This window comes from Pteronotus mesoamericanus, unplaced genomic scaffold, assembly GCF_021234165.1.
Source record: "Pteronotus mesoamericanus isolate MK-2021 breed Mesoamerican mustached bat unplaced genomic scaffold, CSHL_Meso_final contig_726, whole genome shotgun sequence".
NCBI classification, from domain to species: Eukaryota; Metazoa; Chordata; class Mammalia; order Chiroptera; family Mormoopidae; genus Pteronotus; species Pteronotus mesoamericanus.
In genome coordinates this window covers 230984-244504 of record NW_026555243.1, presented here as the reverse complement: position 1 = coordinate 244504, position 13521 = coordinate 230984, and the positions used below count along the sequence as shown (strand labels likewise).

At 55.7% G+C, this 13521-nt stretch overlaps 1 protein-coding gene across 2 annotated transcripts in view; it reads left to right on the top strand.

Annotated features, from left to right (window-relative positions):
• SH3GL1 (SH3 domain containing GRB2 like 1, endophilin A2) overlaps positions 1-13521 on the top strand; it is a 35673-nt gene that overhangs the window by 18341 nt on the left and 3811 nt on the right. For both annotated transcript variants that reach the window (XM_054582836.1, XM_054582835.1), the window contains exons 2-4: positions 11938-12006; positions 12265-12337; positions 12930-13073. In XM_054582836.1, the coding sequence (XP_054438811.1) occupies positions 11938-12006; positions 12265-12337; positions 12930-13073 (286 nt within the window). The remainder of the gene's footprint in view (positions 1-11937; positions 12007-12264; positions 12338-12929; positions 13074-13521) is intronic.

Below are 13521 nucleotides of genomic sequence, written 5' to 3'. Positions count from 1 at the left end.
ATGTTAAGGGCTGGTCTGCAGTGCCAAGAGCTGCCCCAGAATCGTGTCCCACAAGGTGCTGCTGGTAGCCACACCTAAAGAAACTGGTCTTGGTGACTGGGCAACCATGGCCATGAGTCACTTGGCATCTGAGCTTGTTGTCACCACCTTGGTGTGGCAGGCGAGCAGTGGATCCAGGTGAAAACACATTCCCTAGTACCCATTCAGAGCTTCTGCCCAGGGCTGTCAGGTGGACGAGAGCTAAGGCCATGCTCTGCTGTCCCTGGCAATCCACAGGGGACCTAAGTGTGTTCCCAAACACACCTCCCTGCTCCAGCCCAGTATGTGTTTTCAGGTGTGTGTTTTTGGACCATTCCAGTTTGGCCTTCAAAGCCTGTTTGCCTCTCAGCCTTCCTTTTCTGTGTCCTGTTTTCTCAAACCACAGACCCTTTGCTTCCATGGGGGTTCCTGTTGATAACAAACCAGTGTGTTCCGGGAATGGGGTCCTCTGGATTCAAGCCAGCCTGGGCCTGGCTTGCTCAGATTTTTCATCTTTGCAAACTTTCCTGAACCTTTGCTCCCAGTGTGGGGGCCAGCTGTGGGCAGACCTTGGGCTGAGAGCAGGGCACAGTTGGCAGCCTCCAGCCAAGAGCCAGCCTAACTTGAACTTCCTGTAAAGAAAAGTCGGGGGTTGGGGGCTGGGCTTTCATCCAGCCATCTTCCTAATCCACTGCCCTCCCAGAGCTCAGCCACCATGGTTTGGAGGGATCAGATTCCCCCTGAGGTTGTATTAGCTAAGCACCTGTTGAGTCTACGATGCCATTCTGAGCACAGGTACAGCAGTAACCAACTGCTCGCTTCAAGCTCAGAGTTCAGTGGGAGGAGGGCTGTAAAGAGGTGGGCATAAGGCAGAAACCTTTGTGGAACAAAAGAACTCAGCCTGGGTGAGCCAGGTCAAAGGTGAGGTCCAAACGGGACCGCTGTTTGAGAGAGGAGGTGGCATAGTGTGATAGGAGAGGCAGCCAGCAGCCAGGTCACTCCTGCCTGGGTAAGGAGGTGGGTGATGGAGAATCAAGAGGGCTTCCTGGAAGAGGAAGCTTCTCATTAGTTAGACCTTTAAAAATGGAAGGGGTCTTAGAGACAGGGAGATAGCATCTGCGTTCCAGGAGGCAGGGCACTCTGGGCTTTAGATCAGTCCGTTGTTTACCCTAGATTGTCATTGTTGGGGTACGCTTGTCTCCTCACTGAAACTTGTGCTGAATACCTACGGTCTCTTGTGCAGTAGGCTGTGGTCACAATGTTGGATGCAGAGTCTATTCCAGTGCATTGTGCGTCTCACGGGATTTCCAAGCATTATTTCCTGTCCCTTCCTGAAGAGCTAGTCTTACTCAGCTTTGCCACTGATAACAGATTAGTTTGCAGAAATACTGTATCGTTTCTGTGCGTAAGGGTAGCAGAATCATCCTGTGCCAGCTGGGCTGTAGACCGTGGGCAGCAGCTCCCGAAGCAGACCCAGCTCACTATTAGTGGTATGGAGCTGATGCTGCACCGCCAGGCAGGCCCCCGGGGATGTATTGCCTCATTTGTTTGTGGGTTGGGTGTTTCTTTTTATAAGTTTTCATCTGAAATTGATTTTCCCAATTGTATGACAGGTAGCCCTCCTGCCTCGTCCCCAAGATAAAAAATTAAAATACACAAGGCTGATGTATATTCAGCCATTTTAGCTCTGGCAAGAGGTTCAGATGTGACTTGTTCCTAGGAACAAGCGCCTCCAGCGATTGCTGGCATCCCGGGTGGAGGTTAAAACCCTGGGCACTGGCGTGGATCAGGCCTGCTCCCAGGGCCCTGGGTCACGGTCTCACACTCAGTGGAACACTTCTGAACAGGCAGTGCCCAATCCCGAGCACTGGCCCTCAGTCTCCCACAGCCTCTTGCTTATTATTATCAGCTCCTTCGTCCCTCCAACTCCCTGACAAGCCTGACCAGTCTCTGAAAATGAGGAAACAGATCAAGAAAGGCTTAGGGCATCCCCTGGAGTGGGTGATTTCAGATTGTGGGGGCCCAGTCACCCCCCCGTCTAGCTTGGTATCGCATGCACACGTAAATACACACTTCATTGCTGGCCTCGGGCACGGCACGCCACCTCCTGGGGCCTTAGTTGTCCCGTTTGTAAGGTGGAGACGCTTGCCCAAAGGCTGCAGCTGGGCCAGGCGGGCACTAGAGGTCCCGAAGGCTCTCTCCCTTCCTCTTGGGGTTTCTAAGGATGACAAAAGGGCTGGCAAGGCAGCTGGTCCAAGGAGCTGGTCCATGTCGTGTCTGCCATGTCTCATAGAAATATTAAAAATACATAAATTCTGTGGCCCCTTCTCAGCTGCAGCAGGCCTGCCTCCCACTGCAGCCGTAAGGGCTTCAATGAAAAGCGAGCTTCCCTCACCTGAGAGACTGTGGAGTCCTCTCAGCGCTCAGTGGGGACCGCTTCCTCCCCAGACTCTGAGATCAACCAAGAAGCTGGTCACCCATGAGTGACTGTGAGGAGCAGTTTTTGTTAAGTACTTCTGCTTCCTTTTGGGGAAACTTGCCAGTGTCTTAATGGAAATCCCAGGACTACCTATCAGCAGAGTTGAACCTGGGCCAATGCTCTTGTTAATAAATGAGGAAATTGGGAGGATCCCCAGCAGAGCTAGGCCTAGGAGCCCTGGTGCCCTGACCCCCACCCCCACACACCGTGGTGGATCGGGAGGTTGTTCAGGGCCTGGCCTCTGGCCAGACTGGCTTTGAGGGGAAACCCCTCAGTCCCATGTGAGGTGAGCCAACACTTACTCAGCCTGCCCTCTCCCCCCACCCTCCACATGGAGGTCAGGCCAGGCAGGGTATGGGTTCCTTGTTGCCCTGTCTCCAGGAACCACTGAGTCGCCTGTGGGAAGGGAGGGAGGCACTTCCTTCAAACGGAGAGGGCTGAGGCCGAGGCACCTCACAACCACCTGTGTCTGCCCAGCCCCATATTCCCCCTTTGTCGCCCCATGGTCACAGATCTCCCCCAGGCTTCAAGTCCCCCTGTGTTACTGCACCCCGGTTCTGCTAGCCACGCTTTTGGGAGATGAGGAAAGGGCCACCCACAAAGGAAGGGGTGTGCGCACAGCCCGCACTCCCCTCTGACCCTGTCCAAGAGCGCCTTTGTAGGGGCCAAAGGGGCCAGCAAGAGTTGGCCCTTCGGGGCGATTTGGGTGAGAGCATTGGGCCAACCGGTCTGTCAGATGGTACCTCCCCCACCCCTGCATGGTGCCAGACGGAGTGCTGAGTGACCGCAGGAGGCAACACCTGGGGTGCCTCAGGGGCTTGCCACTGGCTACTGGGGACAAAGAAGGACGCACTGCATGCAGAGTTAGAACTCAGGAGCTCTCTGAATAATGGTGTGCAGAGCTCTGATGGGAAGTCGTGCCCAAGCCAATGCCTCTGAGCTCACAAAGCAGGGAGATGGCTGGAACAGAACTGACAGGCAAGGGAGGAAGGGAGAGCAGTCTGAGGGCTGCTGTGCAAAGGCAGGAGAGGGCTGCAGGCACCAGCGCGTGAGGGATTCAAGACAGGCGGCTGGGGCAAGGTCTGGGAGGGGAGACGAGCGAGGAGGCTGCTCAGGGTCCTGTGGGGTGAAATGATGCAAGTGCAAGCCAGAGTGGGGACAGGCCTGGTTCAGACAGGTGGAGGGGTTCCCGGGGCTCACAGGGGGCCCTCATGAAGGATTCCAGGGTGTTCAAAATCAGCGTTTAAAGCCTGTGGCTCAGAGTCTGAGGCCTCAGCAGGAAACCAGTGTGACAGCAGCATGAGGAGGGGGCTAGGCCCTTGTGGAGGTCTGGCGACTTTGATGTCAGCAAAGAAAAAGTCTTTTCAGCCAGGAGTTGAAGGGGCAGGTCTTGGCGTACGCCCTGGAGGAACCTCTGGCTGCGGGTACTGGGACCTGCAAAAGGAGGCCAGGGCTTTAAGGCAACGACTCAGCTGCATCCCGGTTGTATCTCAAGGAACTGTGTCATCTGGCTTGCCATTCCATCTTCTTTTTCTTTTTTTTTTTAAGATTTTTTAAAAATCGTGTTTACTTTTAGAGAGAGGGGAAGGGAGGGAGAAAGAGGAGGAGAGAAACATCAGTGTGTTAGAAATATACATCAATCGATTGCCTCTCACATGCCCCCATCCAGGGACCTGGCACACAGTAGCCATATACCCTGACTGGGAATCGAACTAGCGACCTTTTTTTTGGTTCGCAGGCTGACGCTCAGTCCACTGAGCCACGGCAACCAGGGCTCACCACTCCATTTCAACAATCACTTCGTGATTGTCTTTCATGTGCTGTTACCACTTCCTCTAAAGTCAGTTCTTTCTAATGGCCAGTTCTTGCTTTGCTGCCAGTGCCCATGCCGTGTCCGGCTCAAACTCTTGTATTAAGCAGACAGAAGACTTGGAGAGGATTTTTATTGCTTAAGAGTTCCCCTCCATTTTAACAGCATGTGCCGGGCAGAGAAGCTGCAGCTGAGGCTCACGTGACAGTCAGCTCACTGCATTCCAGATAGCAAAGAGTTTATCATCCCGTGCCAGCCCGGAGTCCTGTTAAACTGGAGGAGTCAGGAGTCAGGAGCCAGGCTGTCCTGAAATGTGTATGTGCTGGGAGGTGGGGAGCTTGAGTCATGCTGACGTGTGATGTAAATGGCCATCACTGCCGGTGGCAGAGAACTACCTGGAGTGTGAGAGGTCAGGTCTGACCAAGGGCCCTGTGCCAGGCTTCTCTCCACAGCAACAGCCAGCACTCCCTAGCTGAGAGACCCGGCAGCTTGCTTGTCCCCAGCCTGCGGGGCCTGAGTGTTCGGCTACCGCTCAGGCATCTCAGCCGCCATCCCCAGGCTTGAGTGATCAACCCTCCTGCTAAGAAAACACCTTGGGCTTCAAAAGCCACTCATTCTGCCAGAAGTAGGTTCCCAGCACACTTATGACACTGCACTACAAGTGTGTCTGTGGGCCTGTGTTTGCCCCTTGGGATCTGATCCAGAGGTCACTGTGCCCAGTTTGGAGTTCCCACATACAAAGTAACTTTAGAAGCTTTTTCCTAGTTGATCATTTCCACCACTCCCATTCACAAAGATGCTTTTTAAAAATATACCAGTATTTAGCTTTGATCGCCTGGAAAGGAAATATGTGCCCAGAGGCAAATCTGAGGAGATTTCAGAGTTCCCAGGAGGCCAAAGTAATTTCTGACTTGTCAAACACCTCCTTCTGTGGGGTTTAGCGAAGGGGTGGTGACTCTGTCAGTCAGCTCACCAGTATTTACTAGGGCTGTGCTGGATGAGGTCTCTCACTGGCTGCCAGAGCCTGTGTCTTCCTGCTCACCCAGTTCCTTGGGTTGAGGGATTGATTTCTACCCTCCACTTCCTCCCAGGTGGGGTATGAAGGTTCATTCACACAGTGTTTCTGTGGCCTCTATTGTGTGGCACCTCCCCCTTGCAGCTCACCCCCACGTCTCATAGCCTTCACTCACAGGAGCCACATGGGAGCTCCAAGTTGCCTAGAATCAGAGCACCGCCCCCATCCTCAAGTATTTCATAATTGAACCATTCACAAGGGCCTCAGCTTTGGAAATCATTCTGAGTATCTTGGCGACACCGGGGGCCACTAAAGTTTTCTGGGCAGGGACAGACATGGCGAGAACAAAAAGATTCAGGGCAGCCAGTGCACTGCACATATTACCTTCCCAAGAAGCATGCTTGGCTCACCTTTCTAGAAAGAGTCTGGTTACGCAAAGAGTGCGCCATCTTGCGTCTCAGCCAGCATCTCTGAATAGGGGGTCCAGGAGCGCAAGCAGAGAAAGGAAATCGAGAAGGCCAGTGGCTTTGTGTGTCGGCCGGGCAATAGACCAGCCAGGGCCCTGCCCGTGTCATGGACTCTGAGTCACGAGATAGGAGACTGTAATGGAAACCAGAGAGGTTGCTCAGAGGTGTTTGGCACGCGTCTCTTCGTATGTTAGGAGGCCAAGAAGGGAGGGGAGTCACAGTTGGATTTAGAAACGAATGGGTCCTCCCTCTCTCCCTTCCCATCTCTTTGCCATCATCACAGCTCAGGAATTTCTCAGCCCTGCCCAGGATCATCAGTCGCCTCTTGGGACCTCCCAAGTCCAGCACTGCACACGGGGCGCTGCCCTTGGAGGCACCATGTCCTCCGGGTCGGGCCCTGCCTGGGCCCCAGGCTTCACCCCATTCCATTGCTGACTGGTTTTCCTGTTCCGGGCATGGCACATGATGGACCATCCAGTTTGGCAGGTCTGGGCTCAGCCCTCAGCTCTTCCATTTACAGCTCCGTAGCCTTCAAATTCTGCCATCTCTTGTCCCTCAGTTTCCTCATCTGCAAAATGGGTGTGCTGGTCCCTGCATCATTGTTGAGTGAATGTGACAGTCAGTGATACCGTGCAGGATCATGAAAACATGGTAGACCAGGAATGGCGGCCCTTGTACCCCTGAACCTGCATCTCACCCAGAATACCCTCTGCCAGTCTAGCCAGGCTGTGCCTGTTGGGACGCTGCCCTTTGCGGTCCAGTGTGGACAGCACTGGTCTCTGCAGCCCATCCAGCCACGACCACACCCCTCTGCCATGTTGGCGTGTTTATACCTCCCTGTAGCTCCCGTCACGTTTTCTCTGTGTTGCTGTTATGTCTGACGTTCTTGTCTCTCTTGCCAGAGGGGTCTCCTTGAGGCCAGCGCAGTCACCCAGGCCTCCCGTACCCCTCTCCCACTTCAGACCCGGTTACCTAGTGGTTGGTTAGTGCTGTCCTGTTGCCCACGACCCCCCACCCCCGAGAGCAGTCACTGGCTAGAGTCAGAAGTACTCCCACCTGAGAGCTGAGAGTCCGAGCGCCTCAGTAAGGGGGCCAGGCCTAGACCCTCAAGACCATCTCACCCTCGGGCCACTGTCTCCATGTCTATTGCTCTGGCTAATGAAGGGGCTGCTCCATAGCGCAGTGGGAAGTGTCACCCTTGTGCACTCACAGATGGTCAGGGAGAAGTCAGCCAGGCAGAGGCAGGAGGTGAGGCCTGCCCCCAGACCCTGGCCCTCACCAGGAGAAAACGGGAGGCCTGGGCGTTACCCCATCATGGAGTGTTGCCCATGGCCACCCAGAGCATGATGTCTGGACGAGGCATGAGGACGCTGAGCAGGAAGTGCGGAGCACCCATCCTGGACCGCAGGGCCCTGAGCAGCCCGGTTTGTCTCCTCTCCTCCCAACTCCCCCAGGCCAGCTCCCCCTCGCTTCTTCCATAAACTCAATTCATCAAAGTGAATTGTCTGCCCAGGTCATGAGCCTGCAGATCAGCCTGTTTATTTTCCGTGTGGTATTGATCAGGTTTCCCCTTCTGAGATGACCCAATTACGAGGCCTGCAGTTGGTGTCATTGTCCCACTTGGCAGGATTGAGGTTGCTCCTCCAGTAGCCACCAAGGGGCCACCACAGATGTGCCTGTCCAGTGAGGGGCAGTCATCATCCAGCAGCCCCAGGCAGAAGCTTCTCCTGCCTTTGTTCCCTGCTCTGCTCCCCCCAGCGGCTGCCCTGACAGGTCTCGACGCACAGTATCGTCTCATTTCCTTTTGTGGCCTGTCCACTGTACATTCCCTCTTTCTCTCCTGCGCTTTGGAGTCCTTGCTCCTCTCTAAAGACAGCCAAAGGTCTAGAATGCTGAAGAATACATCTTGGAAAGGACAGCCCCCTTCTTCAATTGATTTTTATTTTAAGTGTGGGGGGCACACTCATAATTCGGGGTACAGATTCAAGCCAGCACGAGAACAGAAATCATGTAGGTGCCGTGGGCCGAAGCCCCACTTCAAGCCCGCTCCCTCCCCCAGGTTCCTGGTTCATGGGTATCATTGTCAGACAATGCAAGAGCCTGAAATAGGCCTGCATCAATCTGCCCATCACAATCACTGGCGGGCATATTGTAAATATGACCATTCCAAGTCCAGGTGGGATGGGACCCGGGGGTTCCCCGGAGAGCAGCCTGAGTGGGTCGGGCATTTGGGAACGTGAGCAGGGCTGGGGAGCTCTTTTACCTTCTCACTGGCAGGAAACACCTGTGCAGTTTAAGCACAGTTTGAACTTAGGAGAATATGGAGCTGCAGGTCCCATCCTGCCTGGAAGGGCCTGCAGCCTGAGTGGGGAACAGAGTACACTCTTCCCAAAGGTGAAAAATACTAACATAGGGTCTGGGTCCATCTGGCAATTTCCAGGAACAATACCTAGACAGGCAGACAGCAAAGCAGGAGTTGCGGGGGGGGGGGGGGGGCAGGAATGACAGTATGGCCTGAGGGACTTCCTGTGCTGGAGGTGCTGTCACTGAAACTCATCAAGGTGTTCGCTCCGGGTGGGTCAGTCATGTGATTAGTCCACTTAGTAAAGCTCAATGAAGCCATTTAAAAAGAGAGGGACACAGGCAGGCGAATGCTCAGAGCTGTCACAGAGCAGCACTGAGCGTCTCCTGGCTGGCCTCCCCCCAGGAGAGACCCTGCTCCAGACCCTTTGTGGGGCACACAGTTGCTGAGCGATTGCCCAAAGCCCGCACTGTGCCAGAACAGGAGGAATACAGCCACCAACCAGGCAGGTACGGCCTCTCCTCACAGGCTTACATCAGGCACTAGACAGACAAAAGGAACAGGTCCAGGTGAAAAATGACATGTGGCATGCAGGCACCGCTGGGCAGTGGGCACAGGAGGGCATAGAGCCAGGTCTGGCTGGATCTGGGATCTGAGAGAGCCGGAGCCAGTCTTGCAAAGACCAAAGAATCGTCCAGTGGGCAAGAGGCTGCTCCCATGCCTTCCTGGGTGGCAGCCTCTCCCACCCATGAGAAGTCACAGTGACTTCTCAGCCCTGGGTCTCTCTTAGCTGGGATGGCCCTGCCCCAGCCTCCCGGTGCCTCTGCAGAAGTCTCCACAGGGCCCTGGCTGGCACCTGAACTGGGGCAGAGTCTGGGAGGGCATTGTGGCTTGGGTTGGGCCCTGTGTGGGGACCGGCATGGATTTGACAATGACAACCATGATGGGGCTCAGTGCTGGTGACTCAGGCTCTGACCCGCCAGGTGGAGCCCAGAAGGCATTGCTTTCCCCACACCACCAAGGTCACGGCCCTGCGGGAGAGGGGGAAGCGGTCATCCATTTGCCCTGGTTTCCCCTGGGGGGTGCTGTGGCCACACAGGTCTCAAACAGTGAAGGACAGACCCTCACACACACTGAGCTTGAGGGGTCCCTGGCTCCTCATTAGATGTGAGAGGAAGCGTGGGCTTTAGTCCTCAGCCTCTTGGACTCTGCCAGGTGCTATGCCTCAGTTTCCTCCCTTGCAGTGTGGGAACACAATCATGTTGTAGGGAGCACCAGGTGAGAGGGTATGGGGGGCACACTGTTCATTTGGGGTAGATTCTACACATGGGTGTTATTTCCACAGCAATACCTACCACTCTCGTTGGGCCCAAGAACACGTGGGTAAGCCTGAGCAAGACTGAAGTGTCAGGGTGGTGGCCTCCCGGACGGACAGGGTACTTTTGGGCCAATGGCCCCTCTACCCAGACAGAGACCTGACCCCTGAGCATCCAGGGCTGGCAACTCGCCCCCAGACACCCCCTAGAAAAGGCTGCTCCCTCCACCCAAAGGTGCTTCCTTGTACCCACACATGGCCCCCAGCTCTGTATGTGGACCACTCAGGCGCCCTGTCTGCTGGGCCATGGCCATGCCTACTCGGGAGCTTCACACTCAGCACTGCGTCCCTTTGTTCCTGTGGCTGGGTTGGCACATGGTTTCTTTGGTTTTCCCCTTTTTCCTTTTTAACCTCTTGTCATTTTCTCATCCATTTGTGCTGGTTCTAAGACTAAGCCTTGGGGAGCAGGGATGTGGGGGACAGTCAGCCACCGCCTGAGGGATTTGAGCTCAGAGCTCCCACAAGGGGTGGAGTGGGCGGGGTGGGGAGAGAGGTAGGAGCCTCCTAGTTCCTTCAGGGCCTCCCAGGTACCTGAGCACGAGGATGGCCAGGTAAATCTGGCCCTGAGTGGGCTGGAGTGGGGAGCGGGGGCGGGGGCGGGGGCGGGCAGAGGAACTGTTTGGAGGGCTTAGAAAAGCAGAGTCCCAGCTTCCCAGGAGAGGTGGGGAGGTGACACTCCTCGAGGGCCTGGAACAGGCTGCAGGGACTTCTCCCTGGGGGAGCTGCTCCCTTCGGCGCTGCACTGAGCGGGCTGCCTGGCCCAGGTGCCCTCGCCCGGAAGGTGTGGTTTCAGGCACCGGTGCCTCAGCTCCCTGCCCCAGCTCCCTGCCCGTGCACCAGGAGCGTCTCAAGTCAGCCAGCTCACTCACTTCCCTCTCTGGCAACCACCGAATTTGAGAACGTCCTGTTTTCCCGTAATCAAAAGAAGTGAAACTGCCCCATGAAACAAAGTGGAACGCCCCCAAAACACCTCAGACAGGATCTTTTCCTTATGAAGTCATGATGTCCCCTCAAGCAGCAGTGTTCAGCCAGTATGCTGTGGCCCACTGGTGTGCCACAAGGAATTTTAAAACATGCAATTCCTGATTTAGTCATGGGCATTGACCTTTTTTTCCTTAGATTGTCAAATTTTAAAATGACAACAGCTAACAGCAGTAGGTGTCCAGGGTGAATGAATCAAAAATATTTTTTGGTGTGCTACTGAATTTTAGTTATTAGTGTGTGCCGTGAGATGGAAAAGGTTGAAAATCGCTTCCCTAGAGGATGGTGCAGCACAGAGCACAGCCCAGCAGGTCCAGGTGGTGACGTTCCCTGGGCCAGGCCCTGCACCAGCCCCGCCTCCTCCCTGTCCCCCTCACTGCAGTGGTCTCCTCTCTCACTTGTGCCCAGTTCCCTCCTGGGCTCCTTGAGTGCAGCCAAGTTGAGAACCACTGATCTTCAGGGGCATGCAGCCCCCTTCCCTCTTGACTCCCATTGAGATGGGGGCACAGCAGCTAAAAACAGACAGGCTAGGCCAGCCCTAGAGTTCTGCTCAGTCCCCTCGGAGCAACAAGACACATTGGGAAAGTAATGGTAGTCAGCGATGTGGGCAGTTGTGAGTACCCAGTGCTTAACCGTATGCCAGGCACGCCCCTAAACACACTTGGACACAGCAGGCCACGGAAGTCAGGATATGGCCCTGAGTGTGCATGCCTGTCACCCCATTTCACAAAGGGAAAATCTCAGGCCCAGTGGAGATTACCTGAGACCACACAGGGAGAAATTGGTGGACGCATCCCCGTGTGCCAGGGGTCTGGCTGTTCCTGCCGGCTGGCAGCCACTGAGCACCCTAAGGAGCCCCAGGAGGGGTTTTTGTGGGTGGGCGGAGACTGCTGCCGGCCACCAGGCAATTGAGTGTGTGTCTGTGTATGGGCACATGAATGTCTGTGATTAAACATCAGAAATTCATCCTGTCCCACTCTGCTCTTCAGAGTTGTGTATGATTAAGCATGCCAGACTGCTATTCAGATGTGTTTGCATGCACATGCATCGGCATGAGAAATGACTTCTAGGCCACGACATGCGGCCTGAGGGGGGGCAAGTCTATCCCTCCCCGTCAGTGCTTGTGAAATATGCCGCTTCCCACGTTCACTCAGTGATAGAACCTCCTCTCTGCCAGGCCTGCTCAGCTCTCAGGTTCCCCTGGAGGATGCACTTTGGGGGAAGTGCCATATCCAGTGGCTCCTGAGATTCATTCCAAGAGAAGGCGCCCCTGCCCTCATTGAAGGAATGTGTGGATTTTGAGGCAGGGCCTTGCTCGGCCACCTGTCTCGCCGTTGGTATCTGTGTCCAACATCCCTGGGAAGCCATCATGCGTGTTCGGACCCCCTCAGCCTCCCACTGGCAATGGGCGTGGCATGGCGGGAAATTGTCCTGGGACCTCCCCTCCTCCTCTTCTGAGACTTACTCTTTTACCTCCTTCTGTTCCTCAGCTGGTCAGTGAGAAGGTCGGAGGGGCTGAAGGGACCAAGCTTGACGATGACTTCAAAGAGATGGAGAAGGTAATGGGAGAGGCGGTGTGCCCTGTCAGGTGCCCAGCGCCATCAGCCGAGTCCCTCCTGAGGCCCTACTCTGAGGGGGCAGTGCCCCGATGGGCAAGGTTTACCAGAGTGGCCTAGACAGGTAGCAGGCGTCCCACAACCCTTCCATGGGCTCTGAGAGAAGCAGGAACTGGAGAGGAGGGCAAGGGGTGTCCAGGGGTCCCTAGTTTGGCCTTGGGGGTCCCAGTGGTCTTGAAACCGCACATTGTCTCTTTATAGAAGGTCGATGTTACCAGCAAGGCTGTGGTGGAAGTGCTGGCCAGAACCATCGAATACCTGCAGCCCAACCCAGGTAGGGGCACCAGCTAACTGCAGGGGATCTGCCCCGACTCCCCGGTGTCTGTCAGCCAGGAATCTCCGGTAAAACTAAAATGCCGTGGGGTAGGCATGGCTGCATCCAGGGGTCTGAAGGATGTCCTTGGGGCCCTATATTCCTTTTTCCTTCTTCTGGCAGCTCTCATTGTGTGTGTGTCAGTCCTTGCCTTAAGTCATCCTTGCAGCTAACAGTCCCCACCCCCAACTGAGTGATGAGACCAGCTTGAGTTGGGCGCTCATCCCTAGTGTCTCAGACCCCAACCACACACCAGCCTTTGGAGCATGAGGTGGGGGTCTCCTAGGAAGAGAAGGAAGTAGGGGCCTTCCCTCAAGGAAAATCCAAATGCTAGTTCCCACAGCAGGAGCCTGTGGACATGGGACAGGTAGCAAACCCAGGCATGTCCATTCAAGGCCTGTGCCAAGGACAGACCTAAGTGGGAGAAATAAGCGGACTTCGGGGAAGGGGGGCACCCAGGGCAGAGGGAGGCAGCCAGCAACGCTGGCCGAGAGCAGGCCTGCTGACTCCTGAAGTGACCACCCGCATGCCCACCTGGCCCATTCTGTTCCAGCCTCGAGGGCCAAGCTGACGATGCTCAACACAGTGTCCAAGATCCGCGGGCAGGTGAAGAACCCCGGCTACCCGCAGTCGGAGGGCCTGCTGGGCGAGTGCATGATTCGCCATGGGAAGGAGCTGGGTGGCGAGTCCAACTTCGGTGAGGGCCGCCACGAAGGCCACAGGCCTCGGCGGGGTTGCACGGGCAGGCGGCCAGGCTGAGGGTGGAAGGCCAGAGCTTCCCCACACTGGCGAGCGGGACACTTCGCCCCCATAGCTCTAGAATCTTCTCTAGTGCTGGCTGGTCCCTGGATGAGGGCAACAGAGGCTCCTGAGAGAGCCCCTCTGTGCCCCCGTCGGGGGTGAGGGAGGATCCCAGCACTGCCAGCAGTTGTCAAGGCCAAGGGAAGGCCCCCTTCGTGCCCTAGCTGGTTCAGGGTAAACTTGCTCCCTCGTAAGAGCATGGAAGGGCGGGTGGTTTTGACACCTGTGGTTACCAGCTCCAGGCCACTGCAGCTCACATTTGACTTGACAGTCTGTTGCTCTGAATTCTGGTCCACGTCCTGGCCTGTGGGGTCAGTTTAGAAGGTGGGAGTGTCTTGGTATCT